At 38.9% G+C, this 25,625-nt stretch overlaps 1 protein-coding gene across 8 annotated transcripts in view; it reads left to right on the top strand.

Moving 5' to 3' along the window:
- The window catches only part of SPHKAP (SPHK1 interactor, AKAP domain containing), a 154,438-nt gene that overhangs the window by 109,475 nt on the left and 19,338 nt on the right, over positions 1-25,625 (top strand). For all 8 annotated transcript variants that reach the window (XM_070618519.1, XM_070618518.1, XM_070618516.1 and 5 more), the window contains 4 exons: positions 4,512-4,571; positions 6,184-6,318; positions 12,425-12,680; positions 13,793-17,570. In XM_070618519.1, the coding sequence (XP_070474620.1) occupies positions 4,512-4,571; positions 6,184-6,318; positions 12,425-12,680; positions 13,793-17,570 (4,229 nt within the window). The remainder of the gene's footprint in view (positions 1-4,511; positions 4,572-6,183; positions 6,319-12,424; positions 12,681-13,792; positions 17,571-25,625) is intronic.

The raw sequence follows: 25,625 nt of genomic DNA, 5'->3' as shown, positions 1-25,625 counted from the left end.
GTCCTTATTGGAAGAAAACTTTGTTTATTGACTACATTGGGATTCACTGCATAAATAAGGGAAATAATTATTACGAGTGTCCCTCTGTGGTACACCCATCATCTGACTCAGTGCTTCCGCTTCACTCATGCATACACATTTATCAACAAGCATTTATTAGCATCTCTCAAATGCCAGGCTATGCTAAGCACTAAGAATACAGTGATGAAAGGGGTCTGTGCTCATGAACTCACAATCCAGTGAGGCTGAAGGAAAACAGACTCTGTCTAAGAAAAAAGGTGATTAAGTAAATACACATACTTTAAAAAAAATCCTTCCCTGGGTCATTTGGCATATTTGGACTTGTGCATTTGGGCATTTCACAGATAACCGAATAGCATCACTCCAGATTGAGATGAAGAGTCAACACAGACCAGTTACTTCTTATCCCCAGTTGGCTGATATCTGAGACATACATCCTTGGCCTCCCCACCCACAGCATTTTCTCCAGACTCTGAGGACCCCTTTCAATACACAGCCCATTGAACCGTAATGCAGAATCTTCCAGGCTTTAATATTTTAGTCACACATAGCACTCACGCTAGCCCCCTAGAAACTTTATTTCAACTTCCCCTTTACCGAAAATTTCCTTGTAACCTCCTGTAGTAACATGAGAGCAGCTTCCCTCGCAGAGAGGGAGATGCCTAATTCTAACCCTTGGGTCTCTCTCAACGTTTATTGCACAGGTAGTGTATCATAATATTGTGATTTCCTCTTTCATTCAACTCTTTTAAAATCTGCTGAATTATGCCCAGAGTCTTCATTGTGTAGAAAGAAAGGCATTTTGCCCACCAGCTTTGATCTCACTTCCAGAGTTCCTCTGGGAAGTGCCTCTGGCCTTGGACTTCCCAGCTTCTGTTTTCTCCCTCTGCTCACCTTGTGCTTTATTCAGAGTCTCTTACCGTTGCTCAACAGGTGCTGATCAGGGAAAAGTCATCCATTTATTGTGCCATTTTCCCTCTTCTGCTCTTTGATGTGTGCTGCCAAGCTTACCTCAAATCCAGCCTTCTCTGCCATGCCCTTTGTGATTGACTCCATTCTCCCAACTTCCTTCTCCAGCAAATAAGCCTGTCACTCCTATAATACTTCATAATGTTCTTCATAGTTTTAGGAATTTGTTCTGCCTCCAGACACACCAGAACTCCCTGAGAGCAAGAACAGTACCTAAAATTGTCTTCTCAGCACCCAGCGCCAAGACCATACACCTCAGAGATGTAAAGCTAATCCCCTCATCAAACTACACAAACCCCTACCCCATACCCACCATTCCCCAGCTCTTCTAGACAGAGGCCTGTCTTATATTCTCCACTTGGAGTTCAGCATTCGTGGAGGCCTAAATCTCAAGTAAAGAGCCCAAGGTCGTAGAGAGTGAACATATGCAGAAAGCCATCCCATTACATGGATGATTTCACCATGAAGTGGATTTACTGTAAAACCATCAAAGCTTTAAATTCAGGACTCCTCAGGTGCACAGGCCCCACTCCCAGGGCCCTGAGAGGGGTCTTAGCAATGTGCTCACATGGTTATATATGTTTCTGCAAAATTTTAAAAAGGAAGATATTTTAACTACAACTGTCCCTTTCCATTCAGCATCTTATCTCCCCTTATGTTGAGAGTCGTTGGAGTGAACACAGACATGTGTGGGGTCTGGCTTAAGGGAAACTGAGTGAAGCTGTGTTTACATGAGATATGTTTATGTGGCTTGAGATCACTCTCATGTGTAGTTAAGTGATTGCTAGCCATCCAATTGTAGGAATGGCTTCCAGGAATACTCCTACTGTTAACAGGGACAACTCAACCAGATGTCGTGACATGAAGGTGTCAGGTCAGAGACAGTTTCACAATGTGAGCATGTCCCACCATCCCCAACACCAGAAATACATAGACAGTGGAGAGAAAACAAGGTTTATGTGCCAGTAGCTAGTCTGTGGAAATTCTTCCACTCATCAAACATGTGAAATTATAAATACAAAATTGGGTTCTCACTGATGCTTGGTCAACACAGAAGTTCTCTCCTGGAGGGAATTTATTTGATAATACAACATTGAAAATTATAACTGCACCATGCATTTCTTTTTCTTTTTCAATGAGAATCAAACAAAAGAGAATTTATCCAAATTCTTATGTTTGTAGAGCACAAACCAGTAACAGTATTATAAGTAATGAGTATGCCTATAACAATTCACATATGAAAGAAATTTTACAGTGATTTCCCACTAAATTTGACAACAACCTGGAAAATGAATAAGATATTATCAATAAAAGCTTGCAAAACTGAAAAAAAATCAACAATATTAAAGTAAGACTGAATTATCTTTCTATTCTCTCTAGAGAAAATTATGTTATAAAACTGCTGTCATATAAACACACAATCAAAGAGTATGGAACCAAAAACATAGGGAAAAAGTATTATGGAGGTGTATTGGGCAGTTGGTTAGTTAAAATATCCTTTTCCTGGAAGTTATCGTGTTTGTGGTATTTGTCAGCCTTTTTAAATTTGGTATTTGTTGTGATTTCTTTTCTCTTTCTAAATAAATGAATATTCACTTTCACACCTAATTTAGAATTTTCAACTTTGTTATTCTTTTTCTTAAAGGATTTCTCCCAAAATTGTATGTACACAGGCCCTAAAAACCTGGTTCATTGCCTACCAACAAGATATAGAAAGATATATGCACCAAATGTGAGCAAGTCGTTGGCCTATGTCTTGCTTTGTTCCAGTCTTGGCCCAGCCAGCAAGTATGGAGGGTTTCCTCCAAATGTAAACAGTTTCATATTGCAGCCCAGAGGGAATGAAAAGAAAGTTCATCTTCAGAGAACTAAAGACAATGTTGGAGGGCAGATAAATCATTACAGGTCTTCCTTGATTTACAATGGGGTTAAATCTTGATATACCCCATCGTAAGTTGAAAATATCATAGGTTGAAAAGGCATTTAATACACCTAGCTTAGCCTCGCCTACGTAAAATGTGCTCAGAACATTTACATTAGCCTACAGTTGGGCAATGTCATCGAACACAAAGCCTATTTTACGATGAAGTGTTGACTATCTCATATAACTGATTGAACACTGTACTGAAAGTGAAAAACGGGATGGGTACAGAAGGGTTGTAAGTGTATCGGTTGTTGACCCTCATGATCGCTTGGCTGACTGGGAGCTGCAGCTCACTACCACAGCCCAGCATCACGAGAGGATTGTACCACATACCGCTAGCCTAGGAAAAGAGCAAAATTCAAAATTCCAGGTACGGTTTACACTGAATGTGTGTGGCTTTTGCACCACTGTAAAGTCAAAAAATTGTAAGTCAAATCACCATAAGTCGGGGACCATCTGTACTATAGATGCCTTTCTTTGGTCTCTGCTTTGCCCTCTCCCACTGTGATATAAGATATTAAGAGCCTGTGATGCCCAGGGGCAAGGTAACGCACCTTTCTTTAAGGTGATTGGAAAATTGTCTAATCAATTCAGTAACCTCCATCCAGCTGCATGTTGTTAAAAGTCCCGGAGCACTAGTGGACATTGAACCAATTTTCCAAAGGTAAAGTGTCAATTTTTATATGAATATTCTCAAACTGCTCTAGATCATGAACCCCTGCCAAGTACCACCAACGTAGGGCTTCCATTTGCACTGTCCACAAAGGGACTCAAGCCCAATTCCTCGCTATTTACCCATCTTACTAACCCAAGGGAAGAGAACCTCTGAATGAGAGTGTGGGTGGCATTTCATGTCCTTCCTTCCCCCCAAATGCCCATCAAGTTATTCCTAACAAGCAGATATTGTATCTCGGGGATGCACTGCAAGGATATTATAAGCCGAGGAAATATCCCATGATATGAGAGTAAACAGTAGTGAGCTTTACTCCTTAGCAACATATAACTATTTTAGCTTTAAAGTCTTTCCCAAAATCTTTCAATTAAGTTTTTTTAACCTTAAAAAGAAAAAGTATGGACTCTGAGAAAACATGACCCGAAACAGCTAACTGAAATCAGAAGACCCCCTAGGCTTGCAGGCATGTACTTAAGTCCAAGCATCTGACTAAATGTCCAGATAATTAATGTTTTCAGTTTTTTATGATCCAATCAATTTGTTCAGAATAAAAACCTTTCAATGATTTTTGGCAAAATATTGTAGAACCTCATTTGCATGATCTCGTTCAACATGCACCTTCTGAGATCTCATTTCTAATCCTTCTCTTTCTCAGGCCTGTGCTGTAATCAGACTCCCTTCCTCCCTGTTTCTTTACAGTATGTTGTATTTTCCCAACTCCAAGTACCACTCGAGCTATCCGACCCACCAGAGATGTCCACCTCATTCCCGATCCACCAAAATCCTAACCAAGAGCAACCTCACCTCCTTGAAACTTTTCCTTGTGTTTTCTTCTCCCCACTTCCAACTGATTGCCCATAGTAATGTTCATCTATGTGATGTGTTTGAGATTTGACTTATCACAGTGTTTGCCCTCTTTCCCAGGTCTGCTTTGTGAACCTGGATGTGAACAAGGATGAGTGCAACACGGAGCACCTGCAGCAGGTAATGCTTGGAGCTCAAGTCTCCGGGAGTGCGCTATGAGGGCTGGCTGAACTGAGGAGAGAACCAACGTGACTTCATCTGTAAATGATGCTCATTTTGTAGGAGACTCTTTAATTGGATGGTTTCATCACAGCCTATTTCCCTGACCCCTTTTTCACAGTTTGCCTCTGTATATTTGTGAAACTTGCTTTCTCAGGTAGACAGGGCTGCTCTCCAAGCAGGCGCTTTCTCCTGCCCACCAGTGCCTTTCAGTGGCTTTTTCCATTCTCCCCTTCTCCACTCTCAAACGTCCTGTCTGAGATGACTTTTCCAAAACCTGCTTCATACCAGCCAGCCCTTCCTTCTGGCTCTCAGGTTTGCTCCTTCCTGCTGCTTTCATCAAATGTTTTATCTCTAACCTTGGTTTCTCAGCCCTGAACTCATCTAGGGCTCAAACTTTTTACCCTCTACAGTAGCTAAATATTCTAAGGTCATCCAAGGTTGTGAGGCTCCTGATGGAAATCCTTGACAACATGCAAGAACTTGAAGGTTCATTCAGTCCTTTGGAACCAGAGCCTGTGGGTACAATGGGAAGAATTAATTGGTGTGACATGATTATCATTTCATGTCCATAGCTGAAAATGGTTTGACCTACTATTTGGTATAAACGCTATGTGGTGTTTATTGCATAGCAGTACACTATTTGCAACTTGATCATCTCAGAACAGTAGACCTGCAATTACTCACTTCCTCCTGCAATATTTTTTCTTGACAATGCTGCACCTGAAGCTCCTCAAACCCTATTCCCCATACAGATTATCCATTATAGATTTCCACTGAATTCCAAATATCATTCACCTGTGTAGCACTGGAGGGATTTGTTTTCAAAAGAAATAAACATGTGGTTTTATTTGACGGAATTACGGTGCAAAGTCCATCAAAGAGAGAACAAGAAAGACCAAAGCAAATTGCATCTTAAGAACTGTGTATTTGAAGAATTTTTGTGAGTGATTTGAGACAATCTTCTTCTGTGCCTAAGAGCAGGCACAATGGCACTGATTTAAATACATAAACTTGTTCAAGGAACTAATCTTATTCCCTGGGTTTCAGGCTACTTATGTGTAAAAAGGAAGTAATAGAGGTACCTAATCCATATAGGGTTGTTGTGGGGTTTAAATGTAGTAAGATGTAATATATGGAAAGTATTTAGCATAGTGCCTAGTGCATAGAACAAAATCAATGTTGGTAGTTATTTTATTATTAATATTATTATTATTGACTTTATTAGAATAGATGATTATTAGTCAAGTCTCTTATTCAAGGTCTTAAAAGAAAAGAATTTCCAAAACTATTATTTATACCTGTGTGTGACAGTAATTATTGAATGTTTACTTTGGAAAGTTTAGAACTAAAAAGTTTTTAAGGCTTATGTTTAAGAAATTTCCTATTCCAGTTTAAAGCTTTATGCTTCAATTTTATACAATCTCTTCTAGTAATAATCATGGTAGATTAAGTAATCTATAGCATGAGTGATTATACGAGTATATTATTTTTGCAAGCAAAATAGTTTTGGGGTAGTATTTTGAAAGTGGAAAAGAAATCATCTAAAATAATAAAGATTTTTGCTCTACAGAAATTGGTCAACGTTTCACCAGATCTTCCAAAACTTATCAACTCCATGAACGTCCAACAGCCAAAAGAAAACGAAATTGTCCTCCTAAGTGGGTTAACATCTGGAAATCTCCAGGCAGATTTTGAAGTTTCGCAGGTAAGTAATATAAGCTCTTGTTAAGGTATTCGCTAGTGGTAAGTTATCTGTGGTTAGCTCTCGGCACAATCGGTGTGAACCTCAGATAGATGCTACACATAAGCTCCCATAGCATAAGGATCAAAAGTGTCTTTGTAGTCAAGGATAGTCTTCATTTGCTTTTCTCCTAAATAATTCCACTTAGAGTTTGACAGAGCTTCCCTTACATCAACTCCTAACATTTATTATCTTCTCAAGTTCATGGTGCTAAGTCACACTTAACCTAGAGCAGACACACCAGGCATTGATTGGTTAGCTTGGTTTTCTACAAATCTACTGGATAATCAAAAACCAGATTGTCTTCTGTCTCAGGAATAATGCCAAAATTCTAATTTATACCATGTTGTCCCAGAATATCACAATTTCTTCTTTCTGCATGTTATTTCTTTCTTGGGATACTCCAAACCAGCCAACCTAATAAATACAGGATAGCAGCTGCAAGGATGGAACGGGAGTTTGCTGGGCCCAAAGAATAAAATTCCCAGCCGAAGCGAATGTTACTAGAAATAAAGCAGGAATTAAAATACTATTATTCTCATTCAATGCACTGGTGTTCACTGTTGTTAAATAAATCATTATAACACTCTTTATTTGAAGAAAACTAAAACTATTTCAAATTGTTTAATCAATTTATAGGAAAATATATAAAATATTTCTAAAGGCATATTGTATAAGAGATTGCTAATTTTCTCAAATAAAATACTTGATAGTGATACATGACACAGCTACAGATTAAAATAATGAGCATTTGTTTTCCTCCAAATTGTTCTTTCTTGAGTTTTAGTTTTGCTGGAAAATTTTAAAATCTTCTTTTATTCTTCAATGCATCTAAATATAAAAAATCTCAGAAGCCCACTCACTATTTCTTGCTCTACTCCAGATGCTTCATAAAAATCTACAATTTGCTAATCAAGACTAGAACAAAATTCTTCACAGTCAGTCTAATAGCACATTTCCTTGTGAGAAAATTAATTGTCTAAAAAGAGAACACAGAAATGGGTCTAAGTGCCCTCTCTTTACATTAGGCAAAACCATGATGACCAAAAGCAATTTTCACACCTGAGTTTTAAGAGTACTTCTGCACTAGGCCTGTGAGGATTCCTAATTAAACATGACAGAAAAACGGCTTAAACACAAAGAGAATGTATTTTCTCTTGTAACTAAAAACTCCAGTGGCTGGATTAGATACAGGGACTTGCACAATGTCATCAGGACATGGATTTTCTCTTGTGGCCTCTTTCCTGCTTTCTCCATTTTCCTCATCATGAGACAAGCTCTTCCTGCAAGGAGACGATATCCCTTTGGGTTCAAGTTGAGCAAAATTGAATGACTCTTCCAAGTGGCTCCTAGCAAACGTTGCATTGTGTTCTGTTGGCTTTCATGTGTCACATGCCCATTTCTGAACCAATCCCTATGGCCTGAGGAATGCAGTGTTTGGATTGGCCAGGCCTGCATCACATGATCACCTCTGGAGTTTGAGGTGAATTACTGCATGTGAAGTACTTGGACTGTGAGTGGGCCAGAAAATGGCCCCCCACAGTGTATGAGAACCAGAAGAAGGGTGAATGATGTTGGGTCACAAAAAGAGTCAAATTGCCCAGGACTCGTTAAAGATCATCCACCAAACCATGTTCAAATCTGCGTACTTTTCCTAAGAGCTATGAAGAATTGCCTGTGAACTATAACACTCTTAAACATTTCATTCTTCTTTATTTCAAGAGTCTCCATCACTTCCTATGTATCACTTCACCCTCTACAATCTCCCAAAGGCCTACATCATTTTGTAGGTACCACAATCCATATGTTTTAACAGACCAGCAATGTTAGGGCAGCATATCAATGCTAAATCCCATCTTAGCAAGTACGTACACATTTAGGGATATTCTCTGTTTGGCTGCCTTGCCCCATTAAAATTGGCAATCTGTTAATCCATAAGGAAGGATGAAGATATTGGCAGAGGCAACTTGAGCTGGGTTAAGTGGAGAGGTCTAAATCAGTCCCAAGGGCATAGCTCATGTCCCCATTGCCCCTGTGTGGAAGAGAGTCAACAAGCTACTTGGCACCTTTGACCCAGGAAATTACAATGCCAAAGAAGATTTTTGACAATCAGCCTAAAATTTTCAGTAGTCCAGGTAACAAATTACCTTACTTCTCTTAACTTTGATTTCCTATTCTACAAGAGGGAGATTTTAAAAAATACTTTTCTACATTCTCGGAAACAAGTCAAAGTGATTTAATGAAATAATATGAAAGCACCTTGAGAAGTGCGGAGGATATTCAAATGCAAAGTTTTATTTTCTATCCATACAAAAAACTGAAGGAAGATGAAAGAGAAAGAAATGTTATTTAAAGCAAAATAAAGTAGCAGAGTAGAGTACTAAGAACAGGAGTAATCATCTATTTACATACTGGCTGGGCTCTTTCAAGCAAGACAAGTATAATATTGATGCAAGCCTAATGGAGGAAGTGCCTTTTCTGCTTCTTGAGGAATTTTGTTATCTATGAGCAGTTTTCTCTTTGTTTATTCATGTCTTTGTGCTTCAACAAATAACTCTATTGCTTTTTTATGTTGCTGCATTATTTTACAATTAAATTATACAATTGGAAAAATGTAAGAAAATATTCATAACATCCCTCATTCATTCAACAAGTATATATTGTGCACCTCCTGAAAGTTAAGCCCTGTCTAGATGCTGAAGATGTGGCAGTAAATAAGTCAGACATCTTGCTTTCATGGAGCTGCCTACTTACAGCCTGGCATCTTCTCAGACATTCTTTCTTATGAATATTACTAAATATATAAAAACATATGCCCAACTATCCATGCATATGTGTTTCAAAAGACTAATGAATACACACCAGTGAGACAGAGATGAGGAGGAGGCACGACAGTTACCTTTTCCCTCCTCGAATTGTTCTTAGCAGAGTCCTAGGATAAGACTCTTAAAAAGTCTTAAGAAACACGATCATTACAATAGTCAACAGTCAAGTCAAATACTAAGTGGAAAATGTAAGTAAAATCAATTATTTTTCTACAGGAGGAAATTTTTCTGAGATGTTTATTATGTACAGTAATAAGATCTACTCCTGTGGCTGTCCTTGCTATGAAATGAACACATAATTTTACTGAGCATACTTTGAGTTTGAGGAGGTCTAGGTACAACCCATCATCTTTACCAAATTGCATATCTTCTGTGGACATTGGATCTTTGTTATTGGACCATGGGGAGAATTGGAAAGGACACAGGAATTGGAGTCCAACAGACCTGGATTGCAAGGCTGGCTCTTCCAATTTGTATTTGTGTGACCTTGAAAGGACCAGTTAGCCTTTCTGTGGCTCTGATTTCTCATCTGCAAGAGAGCAATAGCACCACCAACCTCATAGAAAATTATTTGCATCAGAGGTAATAAGAAATGCCAAGTACCTAATAGACTACCATAAAAATTTTATAATAATATCTGCAATTATTTTATAGGCTATATTGTTTAAACTTCATTTACCTAAGACTCCCAGGATGTTTATTAACTTTCAAGAAGATTGCAAAGAAAATGTTTTCTGTCTACAAAAACCATAGCTCTGTAGCATTCCACATTGAATAATATGATTGCTCGAAGTCTATCTTGAAGTATTACTTAACTTTCATATTGCTTTGTTAATATTCTTTTGATTCCTGCCACATTTTACCTTATGTTATATATATTTAATCTAGATGATGTGAAATGACCAACATGCAATCATTTTGACCTGCAAATATGGCAACTTCCTGTGGTTCAACTTTATAATTGTTTTTATTCATGTCTGAACCACTGGGCAGTGTATGGTACTCCACCCCAGGACAATTGTGAGTCTTGTTTGCCCCTCCCAGCATACCTTGCATGTAATAGGCACTTAGAAAGTAGCTGGTAAATTTCAGTTTTGTGTATTATATCTGAATTCAGTGGAAAGAAAATTAAGCCAGCTGCTATTACTCTATAACAGCAATTCGTCACCATTTGGGGGGGTGTTGCAGACTCTTTATGAATTTCATAAAATCTATAGACCAGTACTTGTCGAGTGTCGATGGGTGTAGAAATCTCCCAGAGATTCATTGAAAATGCAGATTCTGATTTAGTGGATCTGGGGTGGGGACTAAGATTATGCATTACTAACAAGTGCCCACGTGACGCCCAGGCTGCTGGTCCACAACCTACACTTTGAAAAGCAAGGTTATGGACCATTTTTCTTGAAAAACAGACTTAATCACGTAAGCACGTTGATGAACGCTATTTCTGAGCCCCTGGGGGATGGACCCTTGGACTCCATGGAGAATGGTAGAATTTTTCATTTTATAATCATTTCTCCTGGAATTACTTTAATTATAATATCCAATCAAAGAGATTTATAAGTGATATTTTTGTAAGAAGAAGATATACTGCTTTCAGAAGTACAATTTGAATGTCTATGTGTACGTATTCCTCTGCATGTGCACATACTCACCACTCACACACATGAATGTTCAGAGTCCAGGATTCCAAAATGGCGAGTTAACTAGGATTAGACTCAATTAACTCCAACCAGAGGTAAGCATGTGATTTAAATAATTTTTTGTAAGGTGAACATTTAAACATAAAACATTTTTCCCAAACATTTCAGATTCTACTTTGGGATGAATTTATTTAGCTTCCCCCTACCCATTAACTCTCATTTCCATTCAATGAATTTTCTCTTAAAAATTACTATAAATCAGCATATTGGTCCTCTTATAAAAACGAAAACCCTGATGAACCAGACATGTTTGTAACTTACTGGTAATCTGTGTGCAAGCAATTGAAACATTTTCATTGCTATTCTAGTGAACAACAGTGTGAGTAGTGAAGACTTGTAGTGGAGAAGAGGAATATGATCTGTAACCCCAGAACTGAACACAATTAATAGGTTTCACTGGGACACCATTCAATATTTTGGGCCTTCTTATCACTGCTATCCCCATACACTGATGTTTTAGAGATAATTAATTCACTTCACGTGGATTTCATTAAATCACATTTTGGCTGTTTCTTCAGATGAGCAACACAAATGATCACTTCTAACTGTACTTGATAGAACACTTGACACACTTCTGAAATCGTGGCAGAGGTTTTACTGAATATCACCAACGCAGAAAAAGATATTGGTCTGAGAAACTGGGACTCAGTTTAGTCAAGAAGCGGGCCCAAGATGGCCTTAACATTAAGTTTTAGACAGCCTTCTTCCTAACCCTAGGCCCTGACCTCCCTTTTTTGAGAAAATTTACTTTATAAAACTTATCACTATAAATTATTTCTCTGCCCAGTGCCCGGGCGCAGACCTACACCGCTCTGTTAGAGGCCATGATATGCTGGCAGTCCACATACTAAACATAGAGGAAGATTGGCCCAGATTTTAGCTCAGGGCAAATCTTCCCCAGCAAAAAAAAAAAAGCCTCTTTCCAGTTTTACAGCCTAGGGATGCCTTTCTCAAAGACCTAAGAATCATCTCTTTGAAATATAATTATCAAAGAAGATAGTGCTCCTATCAGAGTGGAAGGACGGAAGCCTAACTTCAGTGGACACCTCATTCCAATTTGCAAAACTACCTCCTGCCATGAAGATACAAGAAAATTTACTTTTCTTTTGAGTAAAGCCAATTAGCAAATACAGATGGCCTACAATCCTCCTACACCAGCTCTTAAAACCCTATTCCTTTTTGTTTCAGTGCTTGTGACCCAACTCCATTCTGCCTCTCTCCCCTATTTTAATAGCTTTGAATAAGTCTTCCTGGCCTGTTTAACTTTGCTCAGTGCAATTTTTGCTTTGAAAGGAAAGTACAAAAATGTGATACAACTGGTCCACTTTCCCCTAAGTCAAACTTTTTCTAGGTACTCCGTGTTCCCAAACATCCCTTGAGGTTTTTTCAATCAGTTCATCAATATAAGCCCAGGAAATATTCCAAATATTTTAAAGGTCCCCACTCTTTCTAACAGGAGGTATTAGTGGAAGAAGAAAGGTCAGAGGCAATGGTTTTTTATTTTCTCTTTTAATAAATGCCTTTTTTTCTCTCTGCATTCAGTGTCCTTGGCTGCCAGATATCTGCTTGGTCCAGTGTGCAAGAGGGAACAGACCAAACAGTACCAATTGCATCATCTTTGAAATCAACAAATTTTTGATCGGTCTGGAACTGGTGCAGGAGCGGCAGCTCCACCTGGAAACAAACGTCTTGAAAGTGGAGGATGACACAAACTGTTCCTTGTCTTCAATTGAGGAAGACTTTCTCACTGCATCTGAGCACTTAGAGGAGGAAAGTGAGGTGGAAGAATATAGGAATGGTGAGAACTTTCCAATGAAACGAATGTGCATCCTGAAATTAGTCACGTATAAAAAGGTCTAGGTGAAATTTCAGAAAAGTTTCAGGCCACATCAGTTTGGCTGGCACATCACAGTCTTCACTTACTGAGTTTAGGGAGAGAAGGGGGTTGAGAGAAAACTAGGCTGGATGCTGACTAATGCCCTTAATACATTTAATGGTTAGATGGCTCCAGACTCCCTAAAGATGCCTTGGGGATGCTGAAGGAAATCTGTGTGTTTTAAAGGGAAATCCTCCTGCCTGCCAAGAGATGGAGATGATCACTGGGAGGAAAGTTAACTTCCCTAAGACTTCCATAAAAGCCGTCTATTAGTTGAAGCCGAGTTAAACTGTCCTGAATTCTATTACTGCCTCTTTGACGCAGTGAAAACTGGAGCCAGTTATCTCATATTTTCCAGCTTTGCTTTCTTTATCTGTAATTTAAGAGTGTAATAGTACCTCTAGAACTATTATATTTATTTTATTTATCTATATATATTTATTATGTTTAACTATTATTATTGTGAAGACAGAAGGAAATAACCCAGGCGAGTGCTTAGTACTCATGTATTCATCTTTCGATTGACTCATTAATAGAGCTCAGTGAACAATGGGTTCCTCTTCCCCACTGTTAGCCACAGAGGAAAGGATGCCCCAGATGTTGTTGCCACTGTCTCTGGGGCAAGTCCTATGCAAACTTCAGAGCAAATCTTTGCACAAGGCTCACTATTGAGGTTGCTCTAAACATCCTCCTTTCTCCCACTGTACCCACTGGGAAGCTCTAAGATGCAACTCCTGGGTTCCTTTCCCCCTGAAGAACGGTGACCAGCCCTCAGCTTCCAAACACTTTCTTCTTTCACTCTAGCGCTTGCATTTGTATCCCACATTGGAAACCATTTGGTTGGGCAGCATTCCATATTAGAACTCAAAAACCTTTTCAGATTCATTTTTCTTGAAGAAACATTCAAAATGCTATTTTGAGGGGGAAAAAAAAACACCTGGTGCTTAAAGGCATTTTTAGAAAGTAATTGTTATTTTAGACTCATGAGAACCTGCTATCCAAAAAGTAATAATGGCCTTCATTTTCTCTTCTAGGTTATGAAAATATAAGTATTGCAGCCCATGTTTTAGAAAGTAAAAAGCCAGAGGAAGCCATCCAGGAGGAATGGAATTGCAGCAAGGAAAAGTTGCTTTGTACTTTGGAAGACAAATACGTTAGCAAATATCACACACTGTTGATTAAAACAGAAGGATCTCTGGAAAAAGCAGCAGAAGACACAACTTTGCAGAGTCTAGATCCCTCGGCCAAGCCATGTGAATGGAAAGGTGAAGCTGAAGAGAATGACGGACCAGCCACAAACTGTTATTATTCAGAAAATTTTAAAGGTCAAGTGGGAAACTCACAGGCACTATATATTCCAGGCGATGCTTATTTCTCCAGGATGGTTGAGAAAGATGGACCTTCTGCATGTGGCACTGTCACTGAGCATGGCAGCAACTTAGACCCAGGAGACCACGAGGATGGAACAAACTCTCTTCCTCCCATACAACATGGAGAAGTCACAACTGGCGAGTATGCTACAAATTTAGCAGAATCTGTGCTGCAAGACGCATTTATTAGACTATCTCAGTCTCCACCTACGATACCCCAGGAACCTGAAGCCAGTGTTTCTGTAGGAAGTGTTCTGCTTCCCACTGGCTGTTCCACGAAAGATATCGTGGTCCCTCAGTCATGGAATGAGCTCCCCAAAATAGTCATTTTTCAGAGTCCAGATGGCAGCAATACTGCCCCTGAGCCAGGCATCTCCTCGTGGCCTGAGACAGAAGTCTCTGCTGAAACCTCAGGCGTCCTCTCTGGAGAGAACACCAGACACCCCCAGAGTGCTCTAGAAATAGCATTAGCTTGCGCAGCCACTGTGATTGGAACCATTTCGAGTCCACAGGCCACAGAAAGATTCAAAATGGAGCAAGCATCCCTGGTTTCAAACCGTCCACTGGGTGGCGATGGACCAATGCAAACTGAAGCACCCGAAGGACCCAAGGAACCTTCCGTCAGTGAATACTCGCTTCCCTCTGCTTTGTGTGGCATGACTCAGGTGGCGAGCGCCATTGCTGTCTGTGGCCTGGGTGAAAAAGGAGAGGTGAAGTGCCCTGTGGCTTCAAGTGGGCACGTATCTGCAGCTAACGCTTCTGCAGCAACCCCTCCACTTTGTAGTCTAGCGACAGGGAAGAGCATGGAGCTGGGGAACGAAGCCATTGCTGAGGCGCTGCTCAAGGAGGCCGCTCTGGTTTTAACGAAACCTAATACCTACAGCAGTATGGGAGACCTCATGGAATCAATGACCAGGAGAATCATAGAAAATGCTTCGAAGCCTCAGAGCTCGTGCTCAGAAAATGTGATCGGTAATGAACTGGCACAGACCCTGTCCAATGTTATCCTGAAGCATTCGATGGATGAAGTTCACCAGAAAAATAAAATATTCGACCCCGATGATGGCAGGCATTCATCTGAAACTCTGGACACCTTAATGGAAAGTACACATCAACTGCTCTTCAATGTGATATGCTCCACGATCAAGAAGATGAGCCATATGATACAGCTTGGTGAATGTCCCACAGGCCTTTCTAAGGAGACCATCAGATGGAGGGAAATGGACCTGGATTGCCAACTACCGGATCAGGCTGCTGGTCAAGCATGGACAAAAGCCACCGAATACTCCAGTGGCCATCCACTTAGCAATAGCACCGGTCTTGTTATCAATGATCTGGTGGACGATGTGCATCTGAAACAAGATAACCGGGGCCCAGTGAAGCCAGGCCTCTTCCAGAACCCCACGCTGCAATGTGAATTGTCCTGTAGTCCCAGAGTGACTGATTCTTCGACTGCTGAAACATCCCCCGAGGAAATATATCTGAAAGGAACAGATGTGGGAGAAGATACAAAAAACCCTCATCAGACGCCCAGTCACAATGAGAATGAACGCAGAGTCTCTTCAGAAGGAGAAAGGACACCAACAGTCGGCAAGTGCAGCAGCTGTTCCCAGGATGCTGAGGACAGCATCCATGCAAATGTCCAAGAAAAGTACAACGGTGCCTCACCTCTAAACAGTGAAGTTCAGGTTAACCTGTCTTTGTTAGGGAATGACTTGCTCCTTCCTGCTCAATCCGTACTACAGGCAAAACACGCAGACGTATACGGCATTACAGACTTTGCGGAAGAATTAGCAGAGACGATTGTTTCCATGGCAACTGAAATCGCAGCGATTTGCCTTGACAACTCAAATGGAAAACAACCCTGGTTTTGTGCATGGAAGAGAGGGAGTGAGTTTCTGATTACCCCGAACAAACCCTGCCGATCCTTGAAAAGGAAGAAGGAGAGCCAGGCCAGTGGGGCCACCGTGAGGAAACACAAGCCACCGCGGCTCAGCGAGATCAAGAGGAAAACGGATGAGCACCCAGAGCTGAAAGAAAAGCTGATGAACAGAGTTGTGGATGAGTCTATGAACCCTGAGGACATCCCAGATTCTGTTAATATTTTTGCAAATGAAGTGGCAGCCAAAATCATGAACCTAACAGAGTTCTCCATGGTGGAAGGTGTCTGGCAAGCCCAGAGCTATACCCGGAATCGGCTACTCAGTGGAGACAGGTGGAATCGGCTGAAGGCCTCCAGCTGTGAAAGCATTCCAGAGGAGGACTCTAATGCCAGGGCATTTGTAAACAGCTTGGGTTTAACGAGCACCCTAAGTCAGCCAGTTAGCAGAGCCAGCTCAGTCTCCAAGCAGTCGAGCTGTGAGAGCATCACTGATGAGTTTGCCAGGTTCATGGTGAACCAGATGGAAAATGAAGGAAGAGGATTTGAGTTATTGCTGGATTACTATGCAGGCAAGAATGCCAGCAGCATTCTGAACTCAGCTATGCAACAGGCGTGCCAGAAAAATGACCACCTCAGTGTGAGGCCAAGCTGTCCCTCCAAACAGTCCAGCACCGAAAGCATAACTGAGGAGTTCTATAGGTACATGCTGAGGGACATTGAAAGAGAAAGCAAAGACAGCGCCTCCTCCAGAAGAAGCAGCCAGGACTGGACAGCCGGCTTACTGTCGCCTTCTCTGCGATCCCCACGGTGTTACAGACAGTCGTCCGTGCCAGATAGCAGGTCCCTGGGTGCCAGGCTGACAGTGAATGTGCCCATCAAAGCCAATTCCTTAGATGGCTTTGCTCAAAACAGCCAGCCAGATCTCCTAAGTGCACAGCCAGTCAGTAGTGCTTCCTCCTCGGGGCTCTGCAAATCTGACTCTTGCTTGTATTGGCGAGGCGGGACCGACCAGATCACAAACATGCTAATTCATGAGACATGGGCAAACTCAATCAAGGCCCTTATGCAAAAGAACAAAATTATCACGGATGATGCCGAGGCAGCTGACGCTGAGCCTGTTTCTGGTGGCTCTGGCTTGCAAGTGGAGAAATGTGTGAATAGATCAGCTTCGAGCAGAGGGCGAAGTGGGCCAACCCTTCTTGTTCAGGAGTCTGTTGATTACCCAAGGAAAGACTCTGTTACCGAAAGCAAACATCCCCCAGTGTGGTCTCCAAGCAAAGCTGCTCCTCTTACAAAGCACAAAGGTCTAGATTCAAAAAAGGAAACTTCCTCGTGCCGTGATGCTGTCCCTCTGAGCTGCACCAGGCGATCACTTTGCTCAAGGGAAGTGCCTTTAATTCAGATTGAAATGGATCAGAGAGAAGAGTGCATTGGAGAACCTGAACACTTCCTTTCCAACAACAACCCCCTAGAGGAAGCAGAAGAGCCTTTGAAAAAAGAAAAAGTGTCAGATGTGGTGAGGAGTGGAGACGCTGCCCTGAGTGCCTGCCCAAACCACAGGTGAGTGAATGATCTCTTAGATTAGACAGGGTGCATGGCGCTGGAGTTTACATCTTACTTAATATTTATCCTAAAATTTATTCTAAATCTTAGGGACTTTTTTGATACAATAACTAAATTCCTGAGACACTAAATGACCTCCCTGGGTTAATATGCAATTATAATAGAAAGTTGGAAGTAATCTTTTTTTAAATTTCTAGAACAAATTGAATTCATTTATATAACAGAAGAAATAAAGTATCATTCTCCCCATCAAAATTAATCTCCCATAATATGCTACCTTTTAACACTTATTCCTGGCAATTTTCAAGCAAAAATAAAATTATGTCAACTTATCCATTCGAAAATAGTTACCTTTAAATAAATTTTAATATTGGAATATGACATTAAATATTTTGGCATCGTTTTTCTCTAGGGTCCCTCATTTCAAGTTTTTCCTTTTTGTCTTGCTCTAAAGATCTTTGCAAGGACACTGTGTCCCACAAGTGCTGGCCCTTTAGAAGCATGGTGTGATCGTGGTAGTATAGTGCAAAGCAACACTGGAGTATTGTTATTTCAATAGTTCTTTTCTAGAAAATTGTGATGTAGGTAACAATTCATTTTAAATTTGAGGCAAAAGAATTATTTCTCTCAGACTACTTAAATAATTGTCAATTCCTTTTACAACTCCCATTTTGTATTAAAAAAAATTCATAAGGTTCTTGAATATGAGACCATTGTATCATTTTTAAATTTTTGGTCTATAGTTCAAGTCGAACAAAACAGAAACAAAAACTAAGCTACTGGCCTCGGAAAACATAATTTGGAGAAATAGCCAGTCTAGTCTTTTCAGAGACACATGCCTGTTGTACAAAGACCCTGTGATTATTTTAGTCTTTCAGTGCAATAAAAAGTTGAACACAGCCTTCATCAAATTTCACCAGCTCTCAGAAGTCCCCAGTACTTTTCAACCCCCACCAGGAAAGCGAGAGGGATCCATCTTCAGATGCTCATGCTCCCCATCAGTAAAGGGCATCGTTACGAAGTGTGGGTGGGGGGTGATCCAGGTGCACTTGAGTATTTCCTTCTTAGCCACTTAGTGCTAAGAACTTAACTTTGCAATTCGTTTAAATCCTGGAATAATGTAAGGAAGAAAGCATGAAAACGTACAAGCAGAAGAATACGAGGTTAAACGAAATGAAGTACGGGCCAAGCTGATCAGAAGTCAAATTCTTATCCATCACTAATTCTCCAGCTAAACACAATACTCATCAGTCTCATAGGAGTACCATATCTCACTTTACTATTCACCACCTTCAGAAAGAATGGGGACTTTTAAGTTTTTAAAAGTGATCAGAGTTGAAGAACCAAAATTAGAATTACCTCAATGTGAGATAGAAGAAAATGGAAAATCCTTATTTTAGATTCCAGGTGTCTGACTTAGCGTCTACTTGAACACAGAGATCATAAACCACCTGGGGATTCTTAGTCCGAGAAGGTTACCTAGTTAGGGAGCATTCATGAACTAGTAGTTCAACAAGATCTGTGGTTGTAGGTTCAAATCAAACAGTGATTGTCACTGAAGATAAATACGATTCATTATACAAATTTGAGTTAAATGTCACTAATATCATACTTAAAATAGGTACAATCTGAGAACTTTCAAAAACTAGGGAAATATGTATGAATAAAGCCTCCAACTGATTTAGATTTGCGTTCTGTGTATGACCCAAGCACATCTTCCCTCAGCTCATGATATGAATTTCTAATTTGGTTTTCCAACAATGAAAGAAAAAAGAATGTGGAATTATCAGTATTAGAAATTCAAGAGCTGAATCTGCTTCCAAAACATAAGGACTAAGTATTAAATATACTTTTGTGTGTGTGAAGCAATATAAAACTATTATAGAACATAAACTCCATTAGCTAACCTTGTAACCACGTCACCTTGCAGAAGTTCCCTCATCTCTCTACTCCAGTTTACTTAGCTATAGGTGGGAATAATAATAATAATTACATCATAAGAGGGTTCTTAAAATTTAAATAAAGAAATGCAGGGACCAGCCCAGTGGCATAGTGGTTAAGTTCACACACTCCACTTCAGCAGCCTGGGGTTCACAGGTTCAGATCCCGGGCATGGACCTACACACTGCTCATCAAGCCATGCTGTGGCAGCATCCCACATACAAAATAGAGGGAGACTGGCACAGATGTTAGCTCAGGGCCAATCTTCCTCACCAAAAAAAAAAAAGGGGGGAATTCAGATAAAGCTCTTAACTTAGTACTTAGACCATTATAAGCACTCAACAAATGTTTACTTTATGGTTTTTGTTGTTGTTTGGAGTTAGGGTGTATGGTTGCCTTTATTGCATGAGATATTTTTCCCAAGAAAAACCTGTTATGAACAGTGGGAAAATTTTATTAAAACATGAGAATTCTCAGGATTTGCAAGGGAGGAAATTAGTCATATTTAGACTACATTTTCTAAGCTCAGAGTTGTTGTCATGGGGTTTGATGTGTCAAAATAGCTAAATATCTAACTCAATTCCCTGTGATAGAGTTCCTCCCCACTTATACACAATAGAGAGATAGGTGACCAGATGTCAATCCTGTTTGGAGGTGGGAAGGTATCACGTCCTGAAGATATTTTTAGAGCTCTGGGTAGAATGAAAAAAAAATTCCCTTAAGAATTTTATGATCACAGCTTGCTTTAATGCATGTTTGAGGTTCTAATTTGTACCATCTGTGTGGTCCAGGAAACCACAGGCTGGTAGATTACCTTAAATAAATATTAGGTTAACAATATTGTGAGACCTTGGCCAAGGCAAATATAAATCTCAGGATATTTAAGCCCAGGTCTCAAAGGATTCCAATAGATAAAGCCCCATCAAATATGAGCTCAGAACCTCAAATTGCAAGATACACAAGGAATCAAGGCATTGCAAGCAAGACTCAGCACAAACACCAAACAGCAGGATTAGTCCTAACAAGGATTTCAGATGTTGGAATTATCAGATACAGAAAAAGACTCAAAACAGCCAACACAATATTAAAGGAGAAGAACAAAGTCAAGTGATGCTATCTGACTTCAAGACTTACTATAAAGCTCCAGTAATCAAGACAGTGTGAGAATGGCCAAAGAATAAAAAAATAGATCAATGGAACAGAATAGAGAGCCCAGAAATAGACCCACACAAACATAGTCAACTGATCTTTAGCAAAGCATCAAAGGCAATATGAAAGAAAAAAAGATAGCCTTTTCAACAAATAGTGCTGGAACAACTGGACATCTACATGCAAAAAAATCTAGACAAAAACTTACACCCTTCACAAGAATTAACTCAAAATGGATCATAGACCCAAATGTAAAATGTAAAACAATAAAATTCCTAGAAGAAAACAAGGAAAAATTTAGGTGACCTTGGGTTTGGCAATGACTTTAGATACAACACCAAAGACATAATTCATGAAAGAAATAATCAATAAACTGGACTTCACTAAAATTAAAAACTTCTGCTCTGTGAAAGACACTAATAAAGGGACTGGAAGGCCACAGAGTGGGAGAAAATATTCCCAAAAGACATATGTAATAAAAATATTATTATCCAGAATTACAAAGAATTCTTAAACCTCAATAATAAGAAAATAAACCACCCGATTAGATAAATCAGCAAAAGACTTGAACAGACACCTCCTCAAAGAAGAAATACGGATGGAAAATATGCACATGAAAAGGTACTCAACATCACATGTCATTAGGCAGTTGCAAATTAAAACAACAATGAGATACCACTACACCCCTATGAGAATGGCCAAAGTCTGAAACACTCACAGCACAAAATGCTGGGGAGGATATGGAGCAACAGGAACTTATATTTATTGCTGATGGAAATGCAAAAATGGGACAGCCAGTTTAGAAGACAGTTTGGCAGTTTCTTACAAAACTAAACACACTCTTTCCATAGGATCCAGTAGTCGTGCTCCTTGGTATTTACCCAAATGGGTTGAAAACTTATGTCCACACAAAACACCTGATTTTATAGAAGCTTTATTCATAATTGCCAAAACTTGTAAACAACCAAGATTTCCTTTAGTAGGTCAATGGATCAACACTGGTACATCCAGACAATGAAATGTTATTCAGCACTAAAAATAAATGAGCTATTACAAGCCAGGAAAAGACATGGAGGAAACTTAAATGCATACTATTAAGTGAAAAAAGGCAATCTGAAAAGGCTGTATACTTTATGATTCCAACTATATGACATTCTTGGAAAAGGTAACACTATGGAGACAGTGATAGGATCAGTGGTCATCAGGGGTTAGGAGGGATGAAGGGATGAATAGATGGAGCACAGAGGATTTTTTGGGCAATGAAACTATATGGTACTGTAATGGTGGGTATTTGTCATTACATCTTTGTCCAAATACATAAAATGTATAACACCAGAGTGAACCCTAATGTAAACTATGGACTTTGGGTAATAATGATGTATATATGTAGGTTCATTGGTTAAAACAAATGTACCACTCAGGTGCAGGACGTTGACAGGAGAACATATGGGACTTCTCTATTCTTTCTGCTCAACTTTACTCTGAGCCTAACACCGCTCTAACAAAATAAAACCTGTTAAAAAACAAAGGCTAAGTAGTAACTTTTTATAAAACCAAAATCTTAGAGAACATGCCCTAAGAGATCTTCACAATGAGAAACGTTAATGGAAGTTCTTAGGCTGAAGGAAAATAATACTGATGGAAACTTGGACTACACAAAGGAACAGAGAGTTCCACAAATAGCGAACATATAGGTAAATATAAAACATTTTGTCTTACTTTTAAAATCTCTTTAAAATATAACAATTTAAAACAAAAATTATGTTTTATGATATATGTAGAACTAAAATATGTGTCAATTATGGCACAAAGTATGGGAAGGGGAAATGGGAGTATACTGCTATAAGAGTCTTTCATTCTATGCAGACTTGTGTAAGGTAATCTGCAGGTAGACTGATAAATTTAAGATGCATATTGTAAACCCTGGAACAAACAGTTATGCTAATAAGCCAATAATAGAGATAAAATGAAATGCTAAAACTTTCTCAATTAATTCAGAGAAATGCAAGAAAAGAGGAGGAAAGAAGCAAAGAACAGATGGTACTAATAAAAATAGTTATCAAGATGATATATTTAAACCCAATCATATTGATAATTACATTAGTTTTTAATGGTCTTAACACTCCAATTAAAAGGCAGATTGTCAGACAACAAAAAAAGCAAATCCCTGTCAAAAACTATAAGAAGGGCACTTCAAGTATAAAGACACAGATGGGTTAAAAGTAAAAGGATAGAAAAAGAAATATTATAAGAAATATAGAGTAGCTATGTTAATATCAGACTGAGTAGATGTCAGGACAACGAATTAATCAGGGAGAAAAAGGGATATTTTATGACGCTAGAAAAGCCAATTCATCATGAAGGGCGCTTACCACTTGCATAGTAATAGTAAATGTGTAATCACCTAAATAACAGAACTTCACACTACACAAACCAAAACTCGATGGAGCTGGAAGGAGAAATAGACAAATCCACAATTACAGCTGGAAATTTCACGCTTTTCTCTCAGTAACTGATGGAATAGCAGACAGAAAGCCAATAAGGGTATACAAGACTTGAGCAACATCCTCAATCAATTTGACCAGTTAACATGTATTAAACACTCCACTGACAACAGCAGAATATGCATTTTTTAAGGGTACTTGAAATGTTCACCAAGATGAACCAAAAGCCATGAAACAAATCAACAAATTTAAAAAAAAAATGAAATCATATAGAGTATGTTCTCTGACCACAATGGAATTAAACTAAAAATCAATAACAAAAAATGTCTAGAAAATCCCCCGAATACTTGAAAATTAACAACACACTTCTAAATTATCTATTGGTCAAAAATAAGTTACAAGGGGAATTAGAATAAATTTTTAAAAGAAATATGAAAAAAAGTAATTAGCGGGCTATGCAATAATATAGATGAGGACAATGCAGAAAATAACACAATGGTCCTGAAACCAATTTGCTGAAACAGCAACAACGAAAGAATTTTTTTAAAAAGAGACATTATTCAAATGCTATTCAAGCCTATTGCATCTAGAAAAAAATCTAATCTTAGAATAGATTTTCAGTTGAATGTAAATGAAAACATATATCAAAATTTGTGGGATGCAGCTAAAGCAGAACTTAGGAAAGAAACATACCTTTAAATGTTTCTATTTTTAAAAAAGAATAATGATCTAACATCAATGATCTAAACTTCTACCTTAAGAAGCTAAAAAGGGATGGTCAAATTAAACCCAGAGTAATACAAGGAAGGAAATAATAAAGTAAGAGCAGAAATCAGCAATTATGAAAGTAAAAAAGAGTAGAGAAAACCAATGAAAACAAAACCCTTTTTAGTCTAAAGGTTGGTGAACAAAGACATGTCTATGCATTTAAAGTTAAGGTAAAATGCTTAAAATGTGTATGTTTAATTATCGTGATTTCCCCCTTCAATGACGTTTTTAAAAGAATTGCATGAGCCATTGGAAAGAGGGATTTTATTGTAGTTCTATATTTATTTTTATTGTTACCTTCTATCTATGGCAAGTGATTCATGTTTTCCATTTATAGTAATCACTCAAAATTTCTTTTTCAAATAAAAATATTTAGGTTATAGAAAGTAAACTGATTTAAAGAAATATTTTTATTGTTACAATACAAGGGGCATGCAGATAAGTCAAAAATCATGACTGGTTTGCCAGTAAATCAAGTAGGGAAACACTGGGCTGGATGATCTCTAAGATCTCTACCAACTCAGAAATGCTGCAGTTTAATTTGATATCATATCAAATACAGTCCTCAAGAGCTCTGTGTGTGAACTGTAAGATCAGAAGTGGGAAAAAAAGCCATCTGCATGTATCTGCATAACAAATTTCTGCATTATTCATAAATAAATGAGTAAAGCTATAAAATTCTCTCAAAAGAAAATGAAAACTAGTGTTTTAGATAATCATTATTTATTCTGAATTCCCACTTAGGTAATGTGGAGTATGAGATTTACTGTAAATAGAGCATGAAATTGAAATAAAATAAAATATACTGACAGACTTATTTTTAACCCAGATGCTCAATGTCAAATCACTGAGATGTAACTTCCGCTTTAGTAAGAAATATCCTGGAGTGAGTTTTTCTAATAACATAAGGTCCTAATTTAGTAAGGAATTAGTCCAGGAAATTATGTTTTAACTAAGCAAACAAATGGTTTTGGAGCGCTCTCCTTTTGCTCAATACTTGGCTCATTTCCACTCTTTTGGGACTATGCCTATTGTTTCCATTTGTCATCAGTGAACTTTTCTTTCGTTTGAATTTAACTAAATTGACTAAATGTCTCTTTGGCTGCATCCGTTCGCTCCCTTTCTCCTTGCTCAATTTGGAGAAGTCTCAACATTTTTTAAAGGAAAATCAAGCTTATTAAGGGTGTCTTTTCACCAAATGTTAGCAGCAGGGCATGCTAGAAACAGCCACACCTCAATACCCAGAATGAGGTGAGAAGGAATCTTAGGGGCAAGGATCCAAAGCCTGTTGTGAAATTCCCTAGGTAACAAGTTCACATATCAATAAGGGGATTTTTAATCATACTCCCAAAGTTCTGCTTTGAAATTCTACTCTCTATACTAGAAGTCTTTAAAAAAATTAAAATATCTAACCAGTTTCAAAGAAAGAATAAAGGTACTAATTCTATGATTGAGGAAAATTACAGACTTTTCTGCAGCCAATATACTATTTTGAGTGAAAGGGACGAAGTGTCTTAGGTTGTATTCCCTGCGAACAGACCTTGGGAGGGAGAGTTTCAGGCAGATAATTTGTTAGGGAGTGCTCTCCAGAGATATGTGTACCTACATCTGCAAGGAGATGGGAAAGGCAAGATTGGACAGAGGGAGAAGGTGTCTCCAAATGTGTTTGCAACTGATGCCTCAGCACATCTTACAGGAAACCATGAAGCTGGGATAGTCTGTCAGATTTGATGCAAATTAAGGCAGAGAG

The sequence above is a fragment of the Equus przewalskii genome, chromosome 5 (genome assembly GCF_037783145.1).
Source record: "Equus przewalskii isolate Varuska chromosome 5, EquPr2, whole genome shotgun sequence".
Classification (NCBI taxonomy): domain Eukaryota; kingdom Metazoa; phylum Chordata; class Mammalia; order Perissodactyla; family Equidae; genus Equus; species Equus przewalskii.
This window is presented reverse-complemented; position numbering and strand designations above follow the sequence as displayed.